We start from the raw sequence: 24,625 nt of genomic DNA on the forward strand, positions 1-24,625 counted from the left end.
AAAAGTTAAATCCTAATCCCACCAGAAAATAAGTTTTGAATGGGTATAACGGTGAATTTGAATTTTGTTATGGCGCTGTAATCGATTAAATTCAAACAGCTGTTTGCCATAGCGCTGCCAGACTTGCGCGAAACAGAATGCGACCGTGTCACCTGGTTAAGGTATAAAAGCGCAAAATAATAAAAAGCAAAAACAAGCGTCGCGACTCGTGTTTACATAAATTATAAATCCATAAAGCGTTAGGACGAAGAAAGTTCCAAGTCCAAATAGTGAAAATCAAGTGCAGCGGTGTAAGCACTTCTTATCGGTCTTGTCGAGGCTTTGTTTACTCCCTTATCAATAAATATATATATGCTTTATTAACTTGTGCTTGAATAGAAAACCACCAGTGCGATAAAATTAGTGCGGGTGTAGAAGCGGCATTTATGTTTAGCTGGCATAAATGAATTTTCCTTCTATGAGGAACTGAACCGAACGGATTGTGTGGAAATACAGCCAGAAGCCAAACAAGGGCCGACGCTTTTCTTTGTTTTTCCCCCTCAACGTTTGTCTCGGATGTTTATGTTGGGTCACCAGTTGCTCATCAGGAAGCTATGCCCTCCATTTCACGTCTTCGCCAGTTCTATCGCCGCAACGAGTTCCCCGAACCCGGCCTCCTGAACACCTGTAAGTAATACCTTAAGCCGTGCAAGTTCTAACTTTGTGGTTTTTAAGCTGTTCGGCCCGGTGAATCTATGGCCGTTAGGGCCTAATCTGGTACAGCCTAAATTTAAGATTTCTAACCTTGAACTACATACTTAAAAATAAATAAAAACATTTTAAAAAGAGATAAGCATCAGGCATCAAAAGGAGGCGTGTACGAGGCACACATTATTTTTATTATTCATTAAAACTAATAATAGTTTTCGATTTAAGATTAGGGTTTCTGAGTAATGTGATTCACAGGTTACGCAAACTGGCAGAAAAATAGTAATGCTATTCGGTTTAGAGCAAAATTGGGTTTTAAATGATAAAGGCATGGCATTTCCTAAATATATCATAAATCTATCTCAATTTGTTTGTACAATGCCAAAACGCCCCCTAGAAATAGAATTTAACAGCAAATATTAACGAAGAATAGGTGAATCTCGGCAACTCACAATAAAACGATAAGATAACTTTTACTACACCTAGGTACTATGTCTACTTTAGTATATTACTAAAAATAAAAAAATAAAAAAAATTCTCTTGGCCCATGAGGGGATCGAACCCGCGACCTTCGCGTTATTAGCACGACGCTCTAACCAGCTGAGCTAATGGGCCGCGATGTTTCGATGCGACCAAGGGAAACATAGCCTGCAAAAAGAAAACCCACGGGTTGTTGCATACTTTGGCCTGGAAAATGTAAAATATAAACAGTCGCATTTTCGTAGTTGCCCAATTTATCTCGTAGTTTATTTAGTGCCTGGCCCACATACGGGCGGGTACTCCTGAGCGACACATATATTTTCGTTTTTAAAACTTTTCATAGTCCACACAATCGGCTTCGGCTAAGAAGGGCTCGGGTATTCGTGGACCGAAGGCAGCTGTGGGCTTGTTGTCCCTTTTCCTTTTTGCCCCGTGGAGGATCCGCAGTTGGCTTTTGACTTCGGTTCGGTTTGGACGTGTTTTATTTTTCGGCTGCGGCAATCGCTTTGCCATTGCCGTGGGAAATCGTTGAAAGCGGCCCCGCAATCCCGCTCCTTTTCGTACTTTTTTGCAATTACGGCGTAGCGTAATTGGATAGGTGTAAATACTCAATTTAGCACTGCAGTGCGGGGCGCCACTGTTAAAGTTGCAAGTGCAGTTCGATAATCTGAAGGTTTCCGCCGTGAGCGACGCTTGAATTATTTAGGCTGTCACAGATTTATGCTCCGAAAGATTGATTTCCGAGCCATGAAGGCACTCAAAAGTATATAGATGTTCGTATCTCCGCCAGCGAAAGCGTGCCCCGAGTTGATATGCGTGACAAGTAAACACCATTACCCCTAAATGTCAGAACTGCAATGAATTTTTGATGTATTAGACCCGAATCGAGTCCTTTAAAGTCGCTCGACTAATGGCAGCGTCTGGTGGCCCGCCAGTTGTTCCGGTTCTCAACACCTGTCAGAGTCAAGGCCCCCGAATCGGGGATGGGAATTGGGTAAAGGAAGTTGGCTTGGAAGCGGCCATTGCCATGGAACCACCCACCAAGTCAGCGGTTGAACTTCTTACATAACCGGGAGATTGGAGAACGAATTAGTATTAGCCACAAGTGCCTTGAGAGTGCCTGCAGACTTTTCAACCCCGACCAAGTAGTGCCTTCGATTAGAGAACCAAACAAACAAACCAAAATGTCGGGCAAAAACTATCAGCGCCAGAGCCTGGAGCTCCGGAGTCCGGACCATGGATCCGTGGACGATCCCGATGATGGTCGCTTGAGGAATCTCTCGGGTTCGTCGGCCAGCCAAAGGAGGCGGCAGCAGCGGGTGGCCCAGCAGCGCCAGGATTCCTGGTTCCGGCACTCCATGCCGCCGGCCATCAATCGGGACTTCGAATCCCTGGAGCACCTGACTCCCCGGGCTTCGGACGGCCTGGACGAGCAGCTGGCCGCCTCCGTGTCGCACAGTGTCCACAGCGGTGGCAGCGTAACGCTCTGCGGACCCACGGATCACTCCAGCATCCACCTGAACAGTGCCAACAGCAACCTGGGCTTCATCGACTCGGACACGCCCAACACGCCGGTGACCCCGATATCTGGACTGCAGCCGCAGGCATCGGTGACCACCTCGGTGGCCGGGACCATCTCCTCCCGTCGACGGTCGTCCCACCGCAAGGACTCCAAGGGCTCCATTTTATCGCGGCAGAGCGGCCGGAGTCGTGTTTCCGTTTTGGCACAGAGAGGCCTTCGAATGACCGCCTCCTTTCTGCGAAGGAAGCGAACCGAGTACGAAGGTGAGTGCGAGTGGTTGAGGGGTAGTTTGATGGACTCCCAAGTATTCCTGGCATTCCGTAGGCTAGTCACCATCTGTAGGCTGCTGTAGATGCTGCTAGTGAGTCGGGAAATGGGCAGTGTCGTCCCTCATTTTGTCGTCTTGGATCAATACCGTTGGCGCCTCGTAGTCGGGGGCTCGCTGGAGTGAGTGCTCGGTTTTTCACTGCCATTGCCTCCCGGAGATTTGTTTGCCAACTACCATACTTCGTTCGCCTAAAGACTACATTTTCGATTGGCCTGTTCGACATAAACAAACGTTTGCTCTAGCGGTTTTAACTGTTTGCGGCTTTCGACCAGATAAAAAGTTTATGGCCTTTTGTGCGCAATATAAATTTATTTTTGGCGGATTTAAATTGGTTGTTGGAAAACGTATTTTACTATCTATGCGGTTAAGCTTAACATGATTCTCATTTTTTTAATGGTGTTTTAATTAGTGTGGTTTCGTTAGTCAAACTTACTAAAAATGTTTGCTTTCATATTATTATGAAATTTTTCTTTATTATCAAATAGTAAAAATTTCTTAATAATTTACAACAGGAGTGATAAGCAAAGAAAACTTTAATATGTAAGAGTGCACTAACCTTATAGCAACAACCTTTAAATGTGCATATAAATTATTAAGAGTATTCTTGTCAAAGTAGTTTGTTAGACTACTTTGTCTAGAATATTCTTAAAATAGGAATAAAGTTTTTAAATTTGCAAGTGGAATTACAGGACAAGGTTAGCTGAATACAAAGATATTATATGTCATTCTTAAATAAATGTTTAAGATTGGTTATAAAAGTTGGTAATATAATGTTTACAAATTAAAAGTTAGCTGGAACTAAACTCCAGTTTACAAATCTCTTTGTTGTGCCCTGAAGTAGTAATGCTAACTTCAAGTGCACAACCTTCCGAAGTTCCTTGGTATTATAAAACTGAAATTGAAAAGAGTAATTCTGAAATGTGCAATGGAATAGAAAGAGATTTTGCATGTCATTCGCAGCCATGTCAGAGATATGTCACTCGACTGTACGACGGGGCGTTGAGTATGCAAACGCTGTAACAGGCTTACGATTGTCCTGCCCCGATTTCCCCCTCCCCTTCCCTTCCCCTCCTCTTCCTCCCGAAAGGCGAGGCCCCACCCAGATGGCTGAAAGCCCCCGTGGACTGACCCAGATTGCATGTTCGAGCGGCGTGGCCCACAGGAAGGGCACGTCCTGCTGCCGCATGTACGCCATTCGGGGACTGGATTCACAAGTCACTGCTGTTGAGCAGTCAAATGAGCGGAAGCAGCAGTAGAAAGTAGAAGGCCTTGCCAGCTGCATTTACGACTAAAACTTAGGTTTTATTTTATTGCGCTTAACATAAGCTAGACAGTGTTTTGAGCCGCCAGGACCCAACTCCTCAGTTCGGCCACATTGGCGTAGACGCCGGGATAGTTGGCCAGGGCGCACTCGTTTCCCCAGGAGACGACGCCCACCAGTTGTCCTCCGGATACCAGAGGACCACCCGAATCACCTTGGCAGGCATCCTTGTTCGCCGACGCGGCACAAATCATGGTGGGCAGAATCCAGGAACCATATCCATAGGTGGAACTCCCGCACTGTGTGCGTCCCACAATCTTGGTGTCCACATAGAGCAGCGTGGCGGAGGAGGATCCGCCGTAGGACGTCTTGCCCCAACCTGAGATGCTGGCCGAGGCTCCATGGGATGGTGTCACACTAGCCATCGTAATGGCCTTGATGGTGGAGCCAAAAGTCAGCTTCGACTGCAGACGCATCACTCCGATATCGTTCACCTTGGTCGCCGAGTTGTAGCCCTCGTGAATTTGTATGGCAGCCACTTGGATGAGAACTCCTCCGTAGGTTCTCTTATTGGAGCCAGCTCTAATCCTGAGGTTGGAGGCGGTGGAGGGGGAAACCAGGCAGTGGGCAGCGGTCACAATGATGTTGTTGCTGATTATGGATCCACCGCAGAAATGGGCGCCGGAACGCTGGACGGAAACCTGCCAGGGGCGATCCTCAATGGACGTGGCCGTGCCGCCCACAATGCGGCCAACCTGTCGAGATTGGGGCTCCAGACCCAAGGGAACCACAGCGCCATTAGCGATGGCCAGCAGGGCCAACAAAGTCGCAATCTGGAGGAACATGTTGATGGTGGAGTGCCTCAAACCTGGATGGCCAACTAACTGCACCCGAGGGCCTTTTATAGGCAGGGAACTGCGATTGCCACTGGTTGTGCGGATAAGGGAGTCAAATGACTTGGCCATATATTATCCGTATCAGTAGCCCCACCATCCGGCCATTTTGTTCAGGTGCTGGCAGGATTATTTGCCGATTTGCTGATTTGCTGATTTGCTGGTTTCAATTGCCTCTGTCTGGTTATCGATTTGTTGTTAACCAACTCGGTGAGATAGGTCAGTGGCAGAGCTTAGCCTTATCGTCCGAATGCCTGTTTTGACGTCTCCAGTGGGCCATAATCCATTCCCTGCTCTCTCCTTCAAACGACTGGGCCTTACCAATTGTAAATATTTCAAATGCAGATTACACTCTTTCCGCCCGGCGCACACAGAATACGTTGTAAATTGCATGTTCACTTACGTGCTTCGAATGGAATCGAAGGCCAAAATAGTCGTAATCAATGGAGAGTGTCTGATGCTTTTAATACGAACAAACAAAAAAATATAAATAAGTACAAATCATGAATAAGTGAAAGGCCATTTACTCAGGTTCTTTGCGAACCGTCGGACATGGGAAATGCATTAAAAACCACTATGACAGGTCCACAATCCTTTTCCCCCGACGGGAAAAGGACAGCCGTTTACCCTCCAATTAGGTTAAAAGTGTCACGTTCATTTAACAACTTCCGCTGGGGGTTTTGTGTTTGTTTGTACAGTGTGTTTGGCTTTTGCAATATGGTCGTCATGGTGGGCCGGAGTCATAAATTGGGCTTAGTTCTTCGTGTAGTAAGTCTTCGACTCTGGCGGCATGCTCTTGCGCTGGAAAAAACCATACACAAATCAAAATGAATTGCATGAGCTTGGGGTTTCCATACTCACCAAGTCGTTGTCCGGCATCAAGTGTCTTTTCCAGTTGGTGAAGTTATCCGAGTAGGAGAAGTACTCCACCACCCTGTTAAAAGTAACGCGTTTCTTGTTTTTCAAGGACTCATCTCCGTCGCCGTCCCCTCCTCGTTCCAGTGCTTTCTCCTCCCCCAAGATCAGATTTGGTTTACACTGCTCTTCAGACATGATTTCAATAATAGCAAAATATAAAATGTTAGTTTTAGAACTGCCTCGTTATAATATCAGGGTTTGAGTGCTATGTCAGGGTTACCACAGGTTGTTTTGATGATTTGAAACTGATTGGTAAAAAATAAAACACAATTTAGTTGGTCGAATTTTTGATCAAACAAATGGGAAAAGGAATACTTTGTAAAAAATTTTGTCAGAAGTGGGATTCGAACCCACGCCCTCAGAGAGGACCAGAACGCTCATACACTTTCGTTCGGAAAGCAAGATTTTATATCTTGAGTCTGGCGCCTTAGACCGCTCGGCCATCCTGACACATGTTTCCGCGGACAACCAAGATTTAACGGTAAATATGGCAAAGGAAAATTTTAAAAAAGCCTTAATATTAGGGATTTTACAATTTTTTTTGTCGAACTGTAAAAATGCATTTTAATGTGTTGCAGAGATAAGATAGCTCGCTGGTTAATGATTTTACATTTGCTTAGTAATTATAAAATTAAAGAAAGGCGTTCCATATTTTAAAAAAAAATTTCTTAAATTGTCTATTTTCTAACAAAACAATATTAAATTATTCAATTTATATTTTTGATCAAAAAGTTCTTGTCAGAAGTGGGATTCGAACCCACGCCCTCAGAGAGGACCAGAACGCTCATACACTTTCCTTCGGAAAGCAAGATTTCAGATCTTGAGTCTGGCGCCTTAGACCGCTCGGCCATCCTGACAGTTATTTTTGCGGGCACCTCAATTCTAAACCTAAGTAATGCACAGGAAAATGGGGAAAGCAGACCATAAATTTGGCTTTTCCCGGTTTGCCATTCTATTGTCTAAAAGCATTTTCAACTCGTTGCGCAGATAAGATCGCTCAATAAACCGTTTAGCTTGATTGCCAAAGCAAATTAAGATACCCCACACGCGCTAAAGTTGAGCAGCTAAAGGGACGGGTAATTCAATCATCCTTGATGGCAAATTGAATTGACATTTCACTTGGCCGCCCGCAAGAAATAGACCACGTTAGATCATCCTTGTCTGCTTTATGTGACATCATCGCAGGATACTTGGTGTCCCAACGTGCACGGCATGAGATAACATTAGCAGCCTTCCATAATTGGGCTTTGCTTATCTGAAACGTTCTCATCAAACCTATGGCAACTTTTTAATTTCCAAAGTGCATTAAAAAAAGACAAGAAGAATGAAAAAAAATTGAACGCTGGCCCATGAGGGGATCGAACCCGCGACCTTCGCGTTATTAGCACGACGCTCTAACCAGCTGAGCTAATGGGCCATGTGTGTTTGTTTGTCAAAAGTCTTACTTGTTTGTATAGATGACGTTACAGCCTGTTAGGCATTTTGTAAAACATTCTTTTAACAGAGTTGGGTTATGTTAGGTGCAGATGTTATACCAAAAAGCAGAACAGTTCTTATACTGTTATACACTATGTGCACGCGCACACAATTAGCGATTCGGACACGAGTGTGGCAAGTGTCAGGATGGCCGAGCGGTCTAAGGCGCCAGACTCAAGATCTGAAATCTTGCTTTCCTAACGAAAGTGTATGAGCGTTCTGGTCCTCTCTGAGGGCGTGGGTTCGAATCCCACTTCTGACAAATATTTTTTTTTTCTTTTTTTTTTTAGTAAAGGCTTTTAAAACATTTTGAATACTATGTTTAGTCAATATTTGTTTTGTATTTATGTTACGTAATGTTAAATTTGTTTTAATAAAAACATTTTGTTAATAAAAACTCATTAAGTTTCACTACCCGTATTTTAACTGACCAACTCTAAGTCGTGTGGGATTATTTAACATCGCTAGCGTATTGGCTAACGCGAAATCAAGTGTCAGGATGGCCGAGCGGTCTAAGGCGCCAGACTCAAGATATGAAATCTTGCTTTCTGAAAGAAAGTGTATGAGCGTTCTGGTCCTCTCTGAGGGCGTGGGTTCGAATCCCACTTCTGACAAAATTTTTTTTGCATTTGCTAAATTAAATAAGCATACCGACAATAAATAAAACTTTTTTGGTATATGTGTTTATTTAAATTTTAATTGAACTATGTTCCTATGTATACTTCTGCAGATATATTTTGTCTGTTTGTCTTGGTTATATATATATTGAATTACATTCTGTATTTATAAAAATGCTGCAATATCATTTGTATTAAAAATATTAAAAGCTTTTCCTGTTGAGACTATACTTTGATTTTTGACTTTTATAGGCTAGTTAACGCAGCTTTCGCCACTTAATCGTATTTTGGCAAGCAAACATGCATGGCCCATTAGCTCAGCTGGTTAGAGCGTCGTGCTAATAACGCGAAGGTCGCGGGTTCGATCCCCTCATGGGCCATTGTGATTTTTTTTTAAATTTATTAGCGCCTACTTAAATTAAAGGATGATTATCTTTTGGGTTGGTCCTTGGGTCTCTCAAATCATTTGTCAGCCTGACACTTGTCCTTCCAGATCCGGCATCCCGATGTGTGATAACTAATTACCGCGCGTGTTGCGTGTATGTAAATCTTGATAAACCATTAGGGGAGGTAAAAAAGGGCCAACGCTGGCCGAAATTGATTTCTTGAGCGGGAGTAACCGCGGCATGGCAACCCACCTTCGCCCGCCGCCCGCTAATACGAAATCCAAAATCCGCCTCACCCCACAGAGGCAAACACTTGATGCCTGGTTGCTCTGTTGCTTCGCCACTCGGCGCTCTCTGCTGCTCAGTTGTTTGGTTTAGTTATTTAGCGTTTTGGTGTTTCAGTCGCTTTTCGAACCGCCAAGCAAAAAGTCGTGCCAGCGCACGGACGCCTTTTGGACCGGTTAACGAGGTCGACGTGTTGAGCCAACGCGAATTGTTACTGGCGAATGTAAATACTGGATATCCGATAACTAAGTCAAAGTGTTCGACTGACTTTCGGTGATCTCAGTGATGCACAGTCATCCGAAACACAAATAGCTTTCGGATATTAGTGACGGTTTTTATTTGTTTTCGTTTCACTAAACACTCAAAAACCCGTGCCGCGAAAGGTCAAATGTAATTATCCGTACACTTGGTGGCACATTTGGTGCATGGACAACCACCGTACAGCGTGTTTCGTATGCACGAAAATAAATGTTGCCGCGTCAATTTATCGTTTGATTTTCATAAGCTATGCTGTGCTACGACCAATGAAGAGTAGCAGCTGTATAATCAAATGTTCGGGCACAGTGAAAAAAAATTTAAGGCAATAAGGGTTTCTTATTTGTGGATTGCAAACACTTAATCAAAAAAATGGTGGAACAGCGTAGGAAATACAAGAAAGCATGCTACGATCAAATAGTTTTCAAGTGGGGATTACAAAAAAAAACTTTATTAAAATGTAAAATATTTCTATCTTAAAGCACAGAATTTCTACCCATAGTGGGCGGTACTTTTTCTCCATGTAAAAACAAATACAGCGTGGAAAGGCAAATTGGAGACGCGCTTTATTGTCATCCATTCATTGGCTACGGCATAGAAAGTCGATTCGCTTTCGTACCGCTATTCTCCGGTGCTCTCTCCTACTCTCTTACCATCTCCCGATCCTCTCTCTCTCTCTGTTAAGTACCGCTCTTTCTTTTGTTTTGCAACTGCAATTGTTGTTAATTGCAAATGCTGTTCAGACCAGTTTTCTTTGCCATTCGTCGGCGTCATCGGCTGTACGCTCTTTTCCCTTTTATCGGGCATTAGCCGCACTTTTAGTTGCATGTGCGAACCGATTTACTGGTAAATTGCATTCGACCCACTGAAATCGAGGGGCTTGCAGATCGGATCGGTTAGTGGCATCCGTTTAGTACTAAACGAGATAGTATGTCATTACTAAATCAGCGAGCTGAAAGCCAACAGTTCCACAGACTCGAAGGTAAACGCCAGTGAGTCAGTTCGTCATCGTTGTGACACATACCTTTCATACAAATTAAGTGCCATATAGTATAGTTAATCCCCAGCTGATCAACGGCCGTCGGCTGCCAAATGCGTTGCTGTGTAGAAAGTTTTTCTTTTATAATTTTCGTCACTTTTGTTTTCATTTGCCAAACTCAAATTAATTAATTTAAAGGTAAGAAGGGAAAACAAAAAAGTTGTGTGCTAAAAATACGGGAAAATTAAAATAAGTGACTTGGCGACTTCGTCACGCTGCCCTGCACTTTCCATGCAGGTGGGAAATTAAAGGGGTCCCCACCCCCAATTCGACTCACCCTGCTCTTATATAAGAACACTCGGCTAGTAATCTAGCCTGGCATTAGCATTAGCCGAACTGAAGTTTAGTGAGGGGGTGTTCCATGGAATGCGGTTTGCTTTTTCGCAGGGGGCCAACTAAACAAACGATGACACAGCTAAGTAATGTTGGTCGATTGCCAATAATTTCGTATCGATTGTGAGTGGACGCCTTTGTCGTCTTGAGGATCCCACTTCGCACTCTCCCCCAAAGGCGATGACACTGTCGGTCGTTCTCCGTGTATTTTGTATCTGTTTACTTTTCACAGATAAGCAGTACAAGTACAGAAATTGTGTCGGAAACTCATTACTGCCGGGTCATAATTATCACGTCTCTTGTCGGGGGAAAAACATTCCCCAAACTCATTGCCAGTCGAGTGTTAAACCGCTTTGTACAAGTACAAGTGCGGCCAAAATGTTTAATTTAAGATCCCAGGCCTGCGGGATTACGACAGGCATATAATTAGTTCTGTTTGGATACAGTAAAGATTGTTTTTCCCTTACAGTATGCACTCCACTTTGGCATTCCTGCGGTCGGTGGATTTATATGAAATCCACAAACAAGTAAATTCGCTTGGAATTCATCCAAAATACCTACTTATTTCTATGTCTATGGTGGTATTTTTAGCCGCCGTCGCGGCTGGCAGAATAAATTTTAATAGCGTCGCGAATACATTTTTCTTGCCACATATGTTTACGAGATACATCTACTTGAACCGACTTACGTCAGACTCCATAAGCGAAAGAAACAATAAATATAAACAATAAAAATACAAGCAGTTTTCCCTTAAAGTAGTTAGATGCAGCTGCACGTGTGGAATAAACCGCTGGCCATAAATATTAAAGGCTAATTTCCTCTAAGTCCGATTGAGTATATAATTTAGTCGATTTTCCTGCCCAGGTGTAATTGCGTTGGTTTGTTTGTACCAAGGCCATCGGGAGTTGATTACCGGTAGGGGTACATATAAGCTCACAGAATGCAAGGCACTTCCCAAGAAACTGGAGCAATCGATAAACCCCGACGACCCTTACGGCTGCAGTTGCCATTCAGGAATCCAAATCCAATTTTCCGAATCCCCACACACTCGTGCTCCGCCACCGGGAAATCCTTTGACAATCGAATCCTTGATGGGCGTTTTAATGACTCTGCGGGTGCCATAATTTGCCTTGTTGTTGTCATTATTGTTGTTGTTGCTCCGGGTGACCATATAGTTATGGCCGGAAAACACGTAGCCTACACGTACGTACAGTGCACGCAAATAGAATACTTCGTTTATCTTTTGGCCAGCGCAGACAGCCAAAAAGACGCTTCGTTAGCTTCCTGGTTTGCGAGGTCGATGGTCGCAGGTTTCTCTCTTTTTTTTTTATTACCACCCACCACCCACTCCCCTAATCATGTTTTAATTTCTTGATGAGTGTGTGTCTACCTGTCGTGTTTACTTTCCCGCACGAGTCGAGTTCCCGCGGGGAAATGGTCGGTTGTTCAGGTTAATTAATGCAAAGTAAATTGCACAGGCACTGAATCAAAGCGACTGTGCAAACAGATTGAAAGGACATCAGATCAGTGAATGCCATTTTGAGCTGTGCTTTGATGGTTTGATTTGTCCGATGGCGCCCTTCTTCACTTAATGACAACTAAATTACCCCTTCAAGTGGGCAGTAAATCAATAGAAGGCAATAAAAAAAAATGGTTGCAAAAAAAATGAGTTTCAAGGTGATTAAATTATTGCATTTTTAGTGAAACTCTCATTGAAGCTCTCGTTTTTTTTTTTTAGCTTAACGAGTTATAACTTATTTACTTTCTGTGAAATTTTACGCTTGTTTTCAATTCAAGTTTACAATGAGAATATATATAGGACGGGTTTAAACCAGAATTTTGAGTCACAGTAATTAGCGCATGTTAAGTTTTTCATTCATTTTTGTTGGTTATAACTGCAGTTGTTTTTAAACAAAAGATTGCGTTTATAACAAGATGAAATGATTTCACAAGCAATTTTATTCTCTTTAACTTCGTTAAGTGTAATGAGGATGACTTAATATGAACAATTTGGAGGTTTTATAAACAATTTTAAGTACTAGTTGCATCAACGCAGCAAGCTTTTGAAAATCAAGCAATAAATCGCCAAGTTCGAATTAAAATGACACTTAAACGCCAAATCCAAAGTGCAATACAATTTCGCGATTGCGAAAAGTCTCCACGGTCCTTCGACTAAAGTCCCCCCCACTAATTAAACCGTGTTCGTGTCGTACGAAACAGATAAGATCCGGAAAAAAGTGAGTGAAAAGTGTGCGGAAGTAATTGCAGTGCGATTCATGTGAGTCGCGGAGCCATGTTAGAATGGCGGACTCCGGCAAAAACGAGAGTGGCACACACAACGGGTCCCAAAATGGGCGCAACGGGCGCAGCGGACACAATCGGGGGCGCCGGCAGCCGGAGTCCTTGGAAAATCCGACCGCCGGCCAAGCCGCCTTCGACGCCCGCAGCCTGTGGCCCAGTTTGCGTTCCTGGATCGGCGGCGGTGTCCGGCGGCTGAGGAGCCAGCTCCTCCGGCGGACAGCCACCACGGGACCGGAGAGGACGATGACCGGCGGCGAGGACAGACTGCCCAGGCAGGAGGACACCAGCAATCGGGATGGTGTTTCCCACAGTGGAACCGGTGCCACGGAAACCGATGGCGGGAATCCCCATCGGAGGCTCAATGAATCGACGGGGAGCGGCAGCCGGCAGTCCCTGAAAAGTTTACTCAGAAAAGCCGGAATCGGAAAGAAAAAAAGAAAAGGTGCTTTTTCATATTTTATTGTGTAGTGTAAACAAAAATTGATCCTGATTCCTGAGATCTTTTTATCATCTCAGCTTACTGAGCATCAGCATGTACAATAACGTTTCAACTTTTCTTTCATTCTATTATGGGAATACAAACTAGAACATTATACTCAAGTACAATTGTAATTTTTATCTTTTTTAACTTTTTTGTGTAGTTTTTGAGATATACTAGGTTCTATAAAAACTATATAACGATAAGCCCTACGACTACTTGTTGTTCCAAGGGACTGAATTTGTGAATATGGGTCACAACAATATTTTTATAAATCTTGAGAATACGCAAAATTCAAAGTGTTTATTTGATTGTGCAAACCACATTTGGTTTCGTACTTCTAGATAAATTGAGGGTATAAAACCACTTGATAATATTCTTACAAAATTTCTGAAGCTTGCTGGTCGAAAACCTATGAAGATTGTACTTGTAGATTAATTTAGGGTAAGCATAAGGTCGAGTTTTTTATTCTTTTGCATAAGTTCTCCGTTATTTTTGAGCTTTTGATCCAAAGCGCAGGCGCGTACTCTTTCCGTTCTCTCTTTTGGCTCCCCTTCCCCTTGTTTCTCGTTCTTTGTTTTGCTAACACCTTTCGCTTTCGCTTTTGCTCCTGCACTTTGAAAACACCCCCTCCCCTTTCCCCCCGAGTCGCCCATTTCCGCGGGAGGTACGCAATGTTTTGGGTTTGCTGATAATTCGTAAGCTTTATAAGCTCCTTTTTAGAATGCACTACGCAGCTTTGGGGGTTTGGAGGGGTGGACCCAGGGGGTTTCCAACCTGAGCGTAAAACGGGTTACCTACCCCGCCACTCTCCCCTCCCCTCTTCCCCTCCCCTTTCTGTCTTTTCTGGGTCCTTCGAGCACGTTGAAATTTCATTTCAGTCGTAGTATCGGAGCTCAGGAGAGCGCACGTAGTGAAAAGTTCGGTGTGAAAGTGTGCTTTCCCTTGGCAAAATATTATGTACCTTTGAAGGAACTTTCAGCAATTGTTTGTCAATCAGTGTCCCTCCATCAATTATCCAGGATATTCACTCCCTAAAATCGAATCCCCGGGCTCAAGTTAACCAGTAAATCACGTGCTTTTGAGCCAATCAAAATAATTGCGACAAATCGATACCTGGAATCGGAAGATAAAGTTCAGGCACGTTGCCAGGTGATGGATGCGGAAATGCCAAAAGGCCAAGATGTTGGGCAGGAAAACCAAAGGATCCAATTGAAGTAGTTGAACTAATGCTTGTCCAAGGGTATTCCCTTCCTGGCTGTGTGTATATGCAAATGTGCATGCCGAAGAATCCCCCATTCGGGATGGAAAATGTTTTCCCTTGCACGCAGTGATTGAAAAAAGGGAGCGCAGGCGCCATCCCCAAGGAGCAAACTCTTATACGACTCGCAAGTGACACGCCCACTTGTGGCGCGTTATCCTTGCATCCGTGGTCAAGCATCCATCCTGGGGTTTCCCAAGCGCAATCAGGAGGAGACCGCCGGCGAGAGCATTGCCTTCGTGCCCGTGGGCGATTGCGACTCTGGATCCGACGAGCTGCCCGGTCCCGAGGAAGCGGAAGCGGAAGCGGAGGAGGAGGAGGAGGAGGCGCTGCCATCGGTGCCAGCGGCGCCATCTGCGAATCGATCGGGACCCTTCCGGTGTCCCGCCCTCTTTCGCCGCGCCAACATGGACTTTCGCAATGTCTACAAGGCGATGCGGATTCGTTGGAGTCGTAAGTTCAGAGAATACCCGTAAAAGTATCTCAACAGTTTCAAAACAAGAAATAGTTTACTCAGGTTGAAATCAGAAGTTTACCATAAGGTTAATAATCTGATATTGATATTGGCAATACTGAATTTGTAGGAACATAGACCACAGTCAAAACTTAAATTAAAAGGTTCTTAAAAAAATAAGTTGAGAATTATAGTATGTAATCAAATCTCAGAAGTTGAAATGATTCCGATGTATTTCATGATGTGTTTTAATTGATCTGGAGCATTAGTTAATCTTTTCTTAAATAGTTTTTTTTAAGTTTAGTTTTAGTTTTGTAGCTTTGTAGCAGGCCAAGCGGGCCTAGCCACTAACTTCTTTCTGGACCCTTCCCTTCCAAAATTGTTCATTAAAACTTCGCTTACGATGCTGGTGAGCTGTCCCATCGTCTGTCCAGTGAAGATTCTGATCGAGGCGCTCAAGAAGCACCATGTGATCCCTCGGTTGCTGGCCTGCAAGCCAACGGCGGTGATCGATGTGCAATATCCCTGCGATATAATGGTCCATCCGGGCCGGGTAATAGTGGTCAACGAGGTGCTCAAGCAGCCGATCGTCCGGTTCAAGGCTGACCCGGATCGGTTCTACACCCTGATGATGGTCGACCTGGATGTGCCGCCGGATGGCGAGTGGCTCATCTGGCTGGTGGGCAACATAGCGGGCTGCGACCTGGCCTTGGGCCAGACTTTGGCCGCCTACGACCTCCAGCGAGGGATGGTGGGTGTGAACATCCATCGCATCGTGTTCCTGGCCTATCAGCAATATCTGGAGCTGGACTTTGACGAGGTCCTCATTCCACAGCGCGAGGAAAAGGGTCGTGAGCAATTTAACTGCAATCGCTTCGCGAGGAAGTACGCCCTGGGAAATCCCATTGCCGCGAATTTCTTTCAGGTGGAATACGTTTGGCGGTGGACCCCCACGTTTTTGCAATTCGAAAATGAATAAAAAGGGGTTCAAAATAACTTATTTATTTGTGTCTTACTTTTTATCATTTTTGTGGTTTGCAAATATACCAGAATATATCTATCTAAAATTTTTATATTATCAGTGGTTTTGAGGTCTCTTAATTTTTATGATTATAACTCATCGTTGGGAGTAGATATTCCCATTCACCAAATTATATATAGAATGTGATATCAATAATATATTTTTATTCTTTATTGTTCTAAACCGGAAAGTTAATTTCTCCCTAAACCCATTATCATTTTTGTGGTTTGCAAATATACGAGAATATGTCTACCTAAAATTTGTATATTATCAGTGGTTTTGAGGTCTTTTAAAATGTGATATTTATTATATTCTTATGATTATAACTTATCGTTGGGAGTGGATATTCCCATTCACCAAATTATATTTAGAATGTGATATCAATAATATATTTTTATTCTTTATTATAGTAATTATTTTAAACCCTAAACCCAATATTCATATTTTATCTGCATCAGTTACTGCTAAAAAGTGTAACGATTGTTATCATTAATAGTAGCATTCAGCATACAGATATCAGGTAACAATCAGCGATAACTGGCGCCAATAAATAGAGTATGCAGTTAATAGAGACATTGTTGGTTTTAGTAGCCCCATTTTGATATCGCCTATTAACCTCCCATTCAATGGATACTTGCAGATGATGAGGACTTCACCTCGTCCGCCGGCTACGATGCAGATGATGGAGAGAGGCGTGTCATAAACCTAAATGGGCCGCAGCCCACTAAGTACTGTAATAATCGCATAACGACGGCAAAATATAGGTGAGTGCCCCCCAATTTAACACTTATCACCAATTGTGACCCAAATTAATGGATTTGGTGACCGGAATTACTAACATTTTGTCTCGTTGGCTTGCAGTTTCATCAGCTTTTTGCCCGCGTTTCTGTTCGAGCAGTTTAGGCGGTACTCCAACTGCTTTTTCCTGCTAATTGCCATACTGCAACAAATCCCGGAAGTATCGCCCACGGGTCGTTACACCACGTTGGTCCCGCTGATGTTTATCCTCTCGGTGAGCGCCATCAAGGAGATAATTGAGGATATTGTAAGTACTTCGATACAAAGTGCATTCCTCTGCCAGCTAAATAAATATTCATTTAATTTCTTTTAGAAACGACATCGTGCGGATAATGAGATCAATCACAGATTGATTGAGCGCCTGGATAGTGGCTCCTGGAACACAGTCCGCTGGTCGGAATTGACGGTTGGTGACATCATAAAAGTGGGGATCAACTCCTTCTTCCCCGCCGATCTGATTCTCCTGTCGTCCAGGTATTTTTTCCAATTAAACCCAATCAACAGATCAATAGACACTGACCTCCGAATCGATTTCAGTGAACCACAGGCCATGTGCTTCATAGAAACAGCCAATCTGGATGGCGAGACGAACCTGAAGATCCGACAGGCTCTGCCAGCCACCGCCGGTCTCCTGGAGACGAAGGACCTGCAGCGCCTGGAGGGCAGGATCGAGTGCGAGATGCCCAACAGGCACTTGTACGAGTTCAACGGGGTGCTCAGGGAAACCGGAAAGCCGTGAGTAACTAGTGTATAAATAGCGGGTAATGAAAAAGTTCGACATACGCAAAACAAACAAACTAATTCTAGAACATGTAAACATGCATTTCACAGTTGTGAAACTTATTTAAGGAACGCTGAAACGTTCGAGATTTAATCTTGATTTTAATGACAGAGAGGCGGAAATGTAAATACTACATATTTCCGTGAGGTTCAAAAATAAGTTTGATATTTGTTTCCTTAAAGAATTTATAATTAAAGAAATGATTAAAAACTTTAATGATTTTTACATTTGTTCAGCTTCAATTTAAAATATTTAAAATAAATCGTATTTTATTTTAACAAACATATATATTCTTTTATATTTACTCATGGTTATCTCCCTTCTTTTGCAGTCCAGCTGCTTTGGGCAACGACCAGGTGCTGCAGCGCGGCGCCATTCTGAGGAACACGGCGTGGGTGTTCGGCATCGTGGTCTACTCCGGCCAGGAGACGAAGCTGATGAAGAACTCTACCTCGGCGCCGCTGAAGCGCTCCACCGTGGACAAGCTGACCAACACCCAGATCCTCATGCTGTTCATGATCCTCATCTCGCTGTGCATCACCAGCGGACTGTGCAATCTCTTCTGGACGCGGGAGCACTCGGAGACGGACTGGTACTTGGCGCTCACCGACTTCCGGACCAAAAGCCTCGGCTACAACCTGCTGACCTTCTTCATTCTGTACAACAACCTGATCCCCATCTCGCTGCAGGTGACCCTCGAGTTAGTCCGCTTCCTGCAGGCGATCTTCATCAACTACGACATCGAGATGTACCACGAGCAGTCCAACACGCCTGCGATGGCGCGTACCTCGAATCTGAACGAGGAACTGGGCATGGTGAAGTACATCTTCTCGGATAAGACGGGCACTCTCACGCAGAACGTGATGGAGTTCAAGAAGTGCTCCATCGCTGGTTATGTTTACACACCGGAGAGAACGCCCGAGGAATCGCAATTGGTGCAGAACATCCTGAGTCGCCACCAGACGGCTGCGGTGATCGAGGAGTTCCTGGTCCTCCTATCCGTGTGCCATACAGTGATCCCCGAGAGGAAGGAGGATGGCACCATCATCTACCACGCCGCCAGTCCAGACGAACGAGCTTTGGTGGAGGGTGCCAATAGGTTCGGTTACATCTTCGACACGCGCACTCCGGAATACGTGGAGATCAATGCATTGGGAGTGAGGAAGCGTTACGAGGTGCTCAACGTCCTGGAATTCACCTCGACCCGAAAGAGGATGTCGCTGATTGTTCGCACGCCGGACAACAAGATCAAGTTGTTCTGCAAGGGAGCGGATACGGTGATCTACGAGCGGTTGGCTCCGCAGGGACAAGCTTTCCGGGAACAGACGCTGCGGCATTTGGAGGAGTTCGCCTCGGATGGTTTGAGGACACTCTGCCTGGCAGTGGCCGATATCCGACCGGATGTCTACCAGGAATGGCGACAGACCTTCGACAAGGCATCGGTGGCCCTGCAGAATCGGGAGAGCAAGCTGGAAGATGCCGCCAATCTGATTGAGAATAATCTGAGATTGTTGGGAGCCACGGCCATTGAGGATCGGTTGCAGGATGGTGTGCCGGAGACGATTGCCTCACTGCTGGATGCTGGAATCTACATCTGGGTGCTAACCGGCGATAAACAGGAAACGGCCATCAACATTGGCTACTCCTGCCGGCTAATCAGTCACTCAATGGATATTATCATCCTCAATGAGGAGAGCTTAGATGTTAGTAAAAGTTTTATATATTAAAGGGGATTTCTTTTAATTCTTAAGTAAAATATATTAATGTTTTAATTTCATTTCCCAGGCCACCCGCGAAGTAATCCATCGTCACTATGGAGAGTTCAAGAGCTCTTCGGCCAAGGACGCAAATGTGGCTTTGGTCATCGATGGCACCACTCTGAAGTACGCCTTGAGCTGTGATCTGCGGAATGATTTCCAAGTGCTCTGCCTCCTGTGCCGCGTGGTCATCTGCTGTCGCGTGTCGCCGATGCAAAAGGCCGAAGTGGTCGAAATGGTCACCCAGAGCACGAACGCAGTGACCCTGGCCATTGGCGATGGGGCCAACGATGTGGCCATGATCCAGAAGGCGAACGTGGGCATTGGAATTTCTGGAGTGGAAGGTCTTCAGGCGGCCTGTGCCTCGGACTACTCGATTGCCCAGTTCCGCTACCTGCAGAGGTTGCTCCTCGTCCATGGAGCTTGGAACTACGCGCGGATCTCCAAGCTGATCCTGTACAGCTTCTACAAGAACGTCTGCCTGTACGTGATCGAGCTGTGGTTCGCCCTCTACTCCGGATGGTCGGGTCAGATCCTCTTCGAGCGCTGGACCATTGGTCTGTATAATGTGCTCTTCACGGCCATGCCGCCGTTCGCCATGGGACTCTTCGAGAAGTTCTGCACGGCGGAGACGATGATCCGCTATCCGCTGCTCTACAAAACCTCGCAGAATGCCAAGCTCTTCAACGTGAAGGTGTTCTGGATTTGGATATTCAATGCGCTGCTGCACTCGGTGTTCCTCTTCTGGCTGCCATTGGCTGCTTATGCGAAGGAGGTTATCTGGAGCGATGGCAAGACCAGTGATTACCTGATGATGGGCAATCTAGTCTATACGGTAAGGGAGCTTTGAATACCTTATCTAGATTTTTTGATTTAATAAAGTATAATGCTTGTTTATTTTCAGTATGTGATTGTAACAGTTTGCCTGAAGGCCGGACTCATCACGAACTCGTGGACCTGGCTGACGCACCTGGCCATTTGGGGCTCCATAGTCCTGTGGTTCGGCTTCCTGCTGATCTACAGCCATGTTTGGCCAACGTTCAAGTTCGCCAGCAATTTTCGCGGCATGGATATCCAGCTGCTCTCCACGCCAGTTTTCTATTTTGGTTTGCTGTTGGTGCCCATCACCACGCTGCTGGTGGATGTTATCTGCAAACTGTGAGTTTATGGGATTAAATACCTGAAATACAAGGTTTATCTCTGGTTTTTATTGCAGTGTACACAACACGGTGTTCAAGACTCTCACGGAGGCCGTTCGCGAAACCGAAATTCGACGCAGCGACATCTCCGAAGTGATGAACGAACCGCGATCTTCGTAAGTATCGAAGCAATCGCCTTCCAGACAAAATCCGTAGTCACGCTTTTCCTCCGGACCGGAGGTTCCCCCTACATACCTCCATATGTATTTAGTTTTTGTTTGTCCAAAAACAACAAAACAAAACCAAACTATACTTTCAATTTGAATTGTTGCGCATTTGCTGAATATTAACTAGACCCCTAAGACGTTGATATTTCTACAACCCTAATATCCTATCAAACCCGAAATCAAAAACAAAAAAATTAAGGCTGATTGAACATATGTGCCTGCACTTCAGTATCCTGCTTCTTGTAGTTATTGCACCAATATCGATACCTATCTTAGTTATTATTTAGCGTTTGTTTGGGTCATATATGCATTAACTTAATCCAATCCATTCCGTTTCGCACTGCCACCTCCTCGAATTGTGTTTGTTCAACTTTCGATGTATGTTAGTGCTTATTATGTGAAACCAAAGTATCTTCTTGAATATTGGCCACCGAAAATTGCTCCAAAAGTACCTAGAAACGAACACACAAAGTTTAACTAAATGGAACACGAAATGTAAGCCCAGGATAAGAAACCTGAAATCGTATTAACCGATCACACAGTGAAAAAGACAAAGACAAGGAAAACTACAAAAAACTGACATAGTATTAGCGGATAAATGTGTAAATAGTTTTAGAGACTAGAGTAAGACAAGTTGTTAAACACCTTTTCTTCTCGTCATTTGTTATTCCCTCACGGTGTTAAATCATATATACCCTCTTTTAATAAATATAATATATCACAACTAGCTTATGTAAACTATCCAACTTGAAGCCGAACCTTAGATCTAAATGTTATGTATTTAGCCTAGTTTGATACGCATTCTGTAGACCTTATTGAGCAATTTTGAATGCAATTAAAATTTTATTTGGACATACAATTGGCTGTGTTGAGAGGTGATCTCGCCCATCGTGAATCATTGAATAAAATCAGCGCATTTAAAGAGACAAACACAATTTTATTGAGTTAAGACAACAAAAACAAAACAGCCAGCATCAATCAGAATCAGAATCAGAATCAGATTTACTCAGTGTTCGACTGCATCACCATGAGCAAGTATCTAATGAACTGAAATCCCTAAAATGTAATCTCTCTGTCTTCCTTTATCCTTCATCAATCCCCCGTCGGCGTCGATGATTGAATCCCCATTGAATCCCAATCACCATGCAATCAATCCATCCATAAATCCCCATTCAAAATCCCTGCACGCACTAGTGACTCTGGTTTCGGATACGCCCTCGGCAAGTTGGTGCGGTCCAGGCACGTCCTGATCTCGCAGGACCTGCGTCCCAACCTGGAGTCGGGCTCCAGTGTGGAGTCCAATCTGCGGGTGGAGAACCTGGAGCTGGAGGTGGACACGGAGCAGCAGCAGCGCAACAGGCAGCGGCAGAAGTGGCGCGGTGGTCAGCTGCAGCAGCTTGAGGCTCCCGGCAGGAGGAGAACCACCGCCAGCTCACCCACCACGGCCACGCTGCACATGTGAACGGACGGAGGCAATTCGAATTATTTTTTTAGATTTAAATCCCATGTATCTGATAAGTGTGTGCATAATTGTATAGTATTGTAATATGCATTCCGAGCGGGACTATTTCCCGACTCCCGCATCGAGTACCTCCTAAGGATCATATCATATACCCATTTGTGTACATATATGTCAGGACTCGAGAGCGTAGTCTACTATATACATCGCATTCTGTATGTGCTAACCAAACATTTTGCCAACTGTGATAGTGTCTAAGGAGTAGCCAGGTGGTTAGGCACGTAGGATAGGCCAATAATCAGGGAATGTTCCTTTGTGAATCATTCGTCATTTCCGCGGAGTTACTTTGTGTATTTATAATCGTACCTTATTATGTGTTTAATGGATGTTTAACTTATAGTACACTTTTAAGAGACTTGTCAGGTTGTAAAAACGTTGAAAACGAAACCCCAGTCACGAATGTTCCGTTCGATCCTACTAAAAACAATCTATGATTAACCAACCAACCAACCAACCACCAACCGATATACATACTCATCCCAACGTTATTGGAATGTGATGGTACCCAGATGATATGTATGTATCAGTTTTGAATATATGTATCCCGCACCGTCCACCCCAGATCGCATGCAATTCGATTCGGCCAATGATACTATAATCTATATACTAACTGTATGGCTGCTGATTGATTTTAACCGATCTGAAACGATACGCTCTGCACTTATGTTCTATGTACTTATGTTTTATTTTGTATTACTCGACACACACACACTTAACCAATCACAACCAACACCTACACCTACGCAGAACCCAAACACACCCAACAAACAATAACTAACCAATATATAATTTAATAAAAGTCAAAGAGTCAACAGCAAAATTCTGAAAAATGTCTATTTGAAATTTCTCTGAACGTTCTCTGCGCAAATGTCTGTGTGCGCAGTACCATGTATGCCTTGGGATCGATCATTCGGTGTAAGTAAATCGTAGATCAAGATGACAATCCACATCCACACCCACCAAGACACGATACACCCACTCAGTCACATCGCCCAGTCATAGGGTAAACTACAATTAACAGCAGGAAGATGTGTAGATAGGTCAGGACCAAAACTTGTATAACACCTTTTATTGTACGGAAATTATCATTTACTTTGTAGCGTCAAAGATTCGTTGTAATTTTTTATATCTCCAGACCGCATCGTATTCCTTTTATTTGCCAAACCTTAAACCCTAAACCTTAAAGTATGTAGGCTCTACTCCATTTATTACGTATTCTGCATGCCCCTTCAATTTGGTACACACCTCGTTGCTCATCCTGATTTGATTATATCGTACGTATGCTCCTCTGCCCAAGCCAAAGATATTGAACTGGGATTGTAACTCCTTTGTAACTGCCAAGAACTGTGTAAAAAACGTGCTAACAATTCAAACTGGAAACCCATTCCCAAATCAAATTGAAACCCCTTACTAAAACCATATCCGAACCGCTCAAAAATTAACCCAACAGATTATCGGAAACGGCCCGGCTGCTACGTAATGTCTTTACACGTCGTGCCAACACGAGGGTCGAAACGGAGCTAGAACTATCGCGTGAGTACCACTCAGTTCCAGGACATAGAAAACTAGAGCTAGGACTCGTCGTCGAGCAGTAGGTCGGCATCCCCCGGGAGGCGGGTTTAACTAACTTTTAGTGGGTCAACTACTGGGTGGGAAGAAACACTCACACATTACAGATTCCACACATGACATCTTCCCTTCTATTTTATGCAATAGATATTAACTAAACCTATTGTATTCCCCCCCAGATGGCTATGCATTTTCCCAGGAGGAGGGCGGAGCTGTGCCGCAGTCTATCATCATTCGTGCCTATGATACGAATCTACCAAAGCCCGAGGGAAACTAAACCGGAAGTGCTGCGAGTACGGATCTCACGGTGCACATGTACATAGGAAACATAGGAAACCAATCGCAAGGAGCAGCTACAACACTTAGATTTCAATCGGCATCTAGACTTCACCAGATCATAGCACACTTCTTCTGGTAGGCCAAAGAAAAAGCACACACATCAAATTTATTCTCTATGTGTCTTACACTAAAATGCGTTAATCAGAAAATCTTTCTTAGAAGCCACAGAACATTGAATTTGCGCATACATATTACTATATCTACGTTTATCTATCTTTGCTGTTATTTATTTTGTAAGATCGCGATGGAAAAGAACATATTTAAGAGGCTAGAGCTCGGTCTTTCGTATCTGTCCCCTGTCCTTGGCGCTGCTTTGTGATAAGGATACAGACTTGCATTCTTTTTTAAAGTCTATCTCTAAGTAAACTGTAAACATTTGTACCTACATATGCATTACATTATTGTGAATTTTCAAAAACATATTGATGTCGGCAAAGATTCTGTATTTTTGCGGTCGCTGGACCGCTGATATTCATAGGAATAAATCATATTTCTCGTACG

At 44.1% G+C, this 24,625-nt stretch overlaps 4 protein-coding genes and 7 non-coding genes across 23 annotated transcripts; 5 read left to right on the forward strand and 6 right to left on the reverse strand.

Annotated features, from left to right (window-relative positions):
• Positions 1-145: 145 nt before the first annotated feature.
• LOC108094859 (phospholipid-transporting ATPase IA) lies at positions 146-24,623 on the forward strand. Of its 13 annotated transcripts, none has more exons than XM_017195677.2 (11): positions 147-666; positions 16,636-16,759; positions 16,857-17,040; positions 17,107-17,267; positions 17,331-17,528; positions 17,906-19,277; positions 19,360-20,166; positions 20,236-20,489; positions 20,548-20,646; positions 23,667-23,749; positions 23,965-24,623. In XM_017195677.2, exons 1-11 carry the CDS (start codon positions 594-596, stop codon positions 24,060-24,062), a joined length of 3,453 nt encoding a protein of 1,150 aa, XP_017051166.1. In that variant the 5' UTR covers positions 147-593; the 3' UTR covers positions 24,063-24,623. The 13 variants fall into 13 exon arrangements, with proteins under 13 accessions (XP_017051162.1, XP_017051166.1, XP_017051156.1 ...); XM_017195669.2 differs by lacking the exons at positions 147-666; positions 23,667-23,749 and adding exons at positions 2,024-2,952; positions 23,100-23,131; XM_017195668.2 differs by lacking the exon at positions 147-666 and adding an exon at positions 2,026-2,952.
• Positions 1,229-1,302, reverse strand: Trnai-aau. Its single transcript has one exon. It is a non-coding gene; the product is annotated as a tRNA-Ile (tRNA).
• Positions 4,295-5,140, reverse strand: LOC108094860 (trypsin alpha-3). The gene has a single exon (XM_017195680.1). It carries the CDS (start codon positions 5,121-5,123, stop codon positions 4,344-4,346), a length of 780 nt encoding a protein of 259 aa, XP_017051169.1. The 5' UTR covers positions 5,124-5,140; the 3' UTR covers positions 4,295-4,343.
• On the reverse strand, positions 5,616-6,320 carry LOC108094862. Its single transcript, XM_017195682.2, has 2 exons — positions 6,033-6,320; positions 5,616-5,972 (listed from the first exon to the last, which is right to left on the reverse strand). Exons 1-2 carry the CDS (start codon positions 6,222-6,224, stop codon positions 5,925-5,927), a joined length of 240 nt encoding a protein of 79 aa, XP_017051171.1. The 5' UTR covers positions 6,225-6,320; the 3' UTR covers positions 5,616-5,924.
• On the reverse strand, positions 6,419-6,539 carry Trnal-caa. Its single transcript has 2 exons — positions 6,502-6,539; positions 6,419-6,463 (listed from the first exon to the last, which is right to left on the reverse strand). It is a non-coding gene; the product is annotated as a tRNA-Leu (tRNA).
• Positions 6,826-6,946, reverse strand: Trnal-caa. Its single transcript has 2 exons — positions 6,909-6,946; positions 6,826-6,870 (listed from the first exon to the last, which is right to left on the reverse strand). It is a non-coding gene; the product is annotated as a tRNA-Leu (tRNA).
• Trnai-aau lies at positions 7,433-7,506 on the reverse strand. Its single transcript has one exon. It is a non-coding gene; the product is annotated as a tRNA-Ile (tRNA).
• Trnal-caa lies at positions 7,707-7,827 on the forward strand. The gene is made up of 2 exons: positions 7,707-7,744; positions 7,783-7,827. It is a non-coding gene; the product is annotated as a tRNA-Leu (tRNA).
• Positions 8,059-8,179, forward strand: Trnal-caa. Its single transcript has 2 exons — positions 8,059-8,096; positions 8,135-8,179. It is a non-coding gene; the product is annotated as a tRNA-Leu (tRNA).
• Trnai-aau lies at positions 8,489-8,562 on the forward strand. The gene has a single exon. It is a non-coding gene; the product is annotated as a tRNA-Ile (tRNA).
• LOC108094861 (protein D2) lies at positions 15,291-15,974 on the forward strand. The gene has a single exon (XM_017195681.2). The coding sequence runs from the start codon at positions 15,378-15,380 to the stop codon at positions 15,951-15,953; it is 576 nt and encodes a 191-aa protein (XP_017051170.1). The 5' UTR covers positions 15,291-15,377; the 3' UTR covers positions 15,954-15,974.
• Positions 24,624-24,625: the final 2 nt, after the last annotated feature.

The sequence above is a fragment of the Drosophila ficusphila genome, unplaced genomic scaffold, assembly GCF_018152265.1.
Source record: "Drosophila ficusphila isolate 14025-0441.05 unplaced genomic scaffold, ASM1815226v1 contig_414, whole genome shotgun sequence".
Taxonomy (NCBI): Eukaryota; Metazoa; Arthropoda; class Insecta; order Diptera; family Drosophilidae; genus Drosophila; species Drosophila ficusphila.

Bases quoted from the DNA above. Each gene is read 5' to 3' on its own strand.
- LOC108094859 (XM_017195667.2), top strand. From the start codon at position 2,352: ATGTCGGGCAAAAACTATCAGCGCCAGAGCCTGGAGCTCCGGAGTCCG. The intron at 17,529-17,905 runs GTGAGTAACTAG...CTTCTTTTGCAG, and splicing joins CTCAGGGAAACCGGAAAGCC to TCCAGCTGCTTTGGGCAACG. The intron at 20,647-21,891 runs GTAAGTATCGAA...TGCACGCACTAG, and splicing joins ATGAACGAACCGCGATCTTC to TGACTCTGGTTTCGGATACG.
- LOC108094860 (XM_017195680.1), bottom strand. From the start codon at position 5,123: ATGTTCCTCCAGATTGCGACTTTGTTGGCCCTGCTGGCCATCGCTAAT.
- LOC108094862 (XM_017195682.2), bottom strand. From the start codon at position 6,224: ATGTCTGAAGAGCAGTGTAAACCAAATCTGATCTTGGGGGAGGAGAAA. The intron at 5,973-6,032 runs GTGAGTATGGAA...GGTTTTTTCCAG, and splicing joins TGATGCCGGACAACGACTTG to CGCAAGAGCATGCCGCCAGA.
- LOC108094861 (XM_017195681.2), top strand. From the start codon at position 15,378: ATGCTGGTGAGCTGTCCCATCGTCTGTCCAGTGAAGATTCTGATCGAG.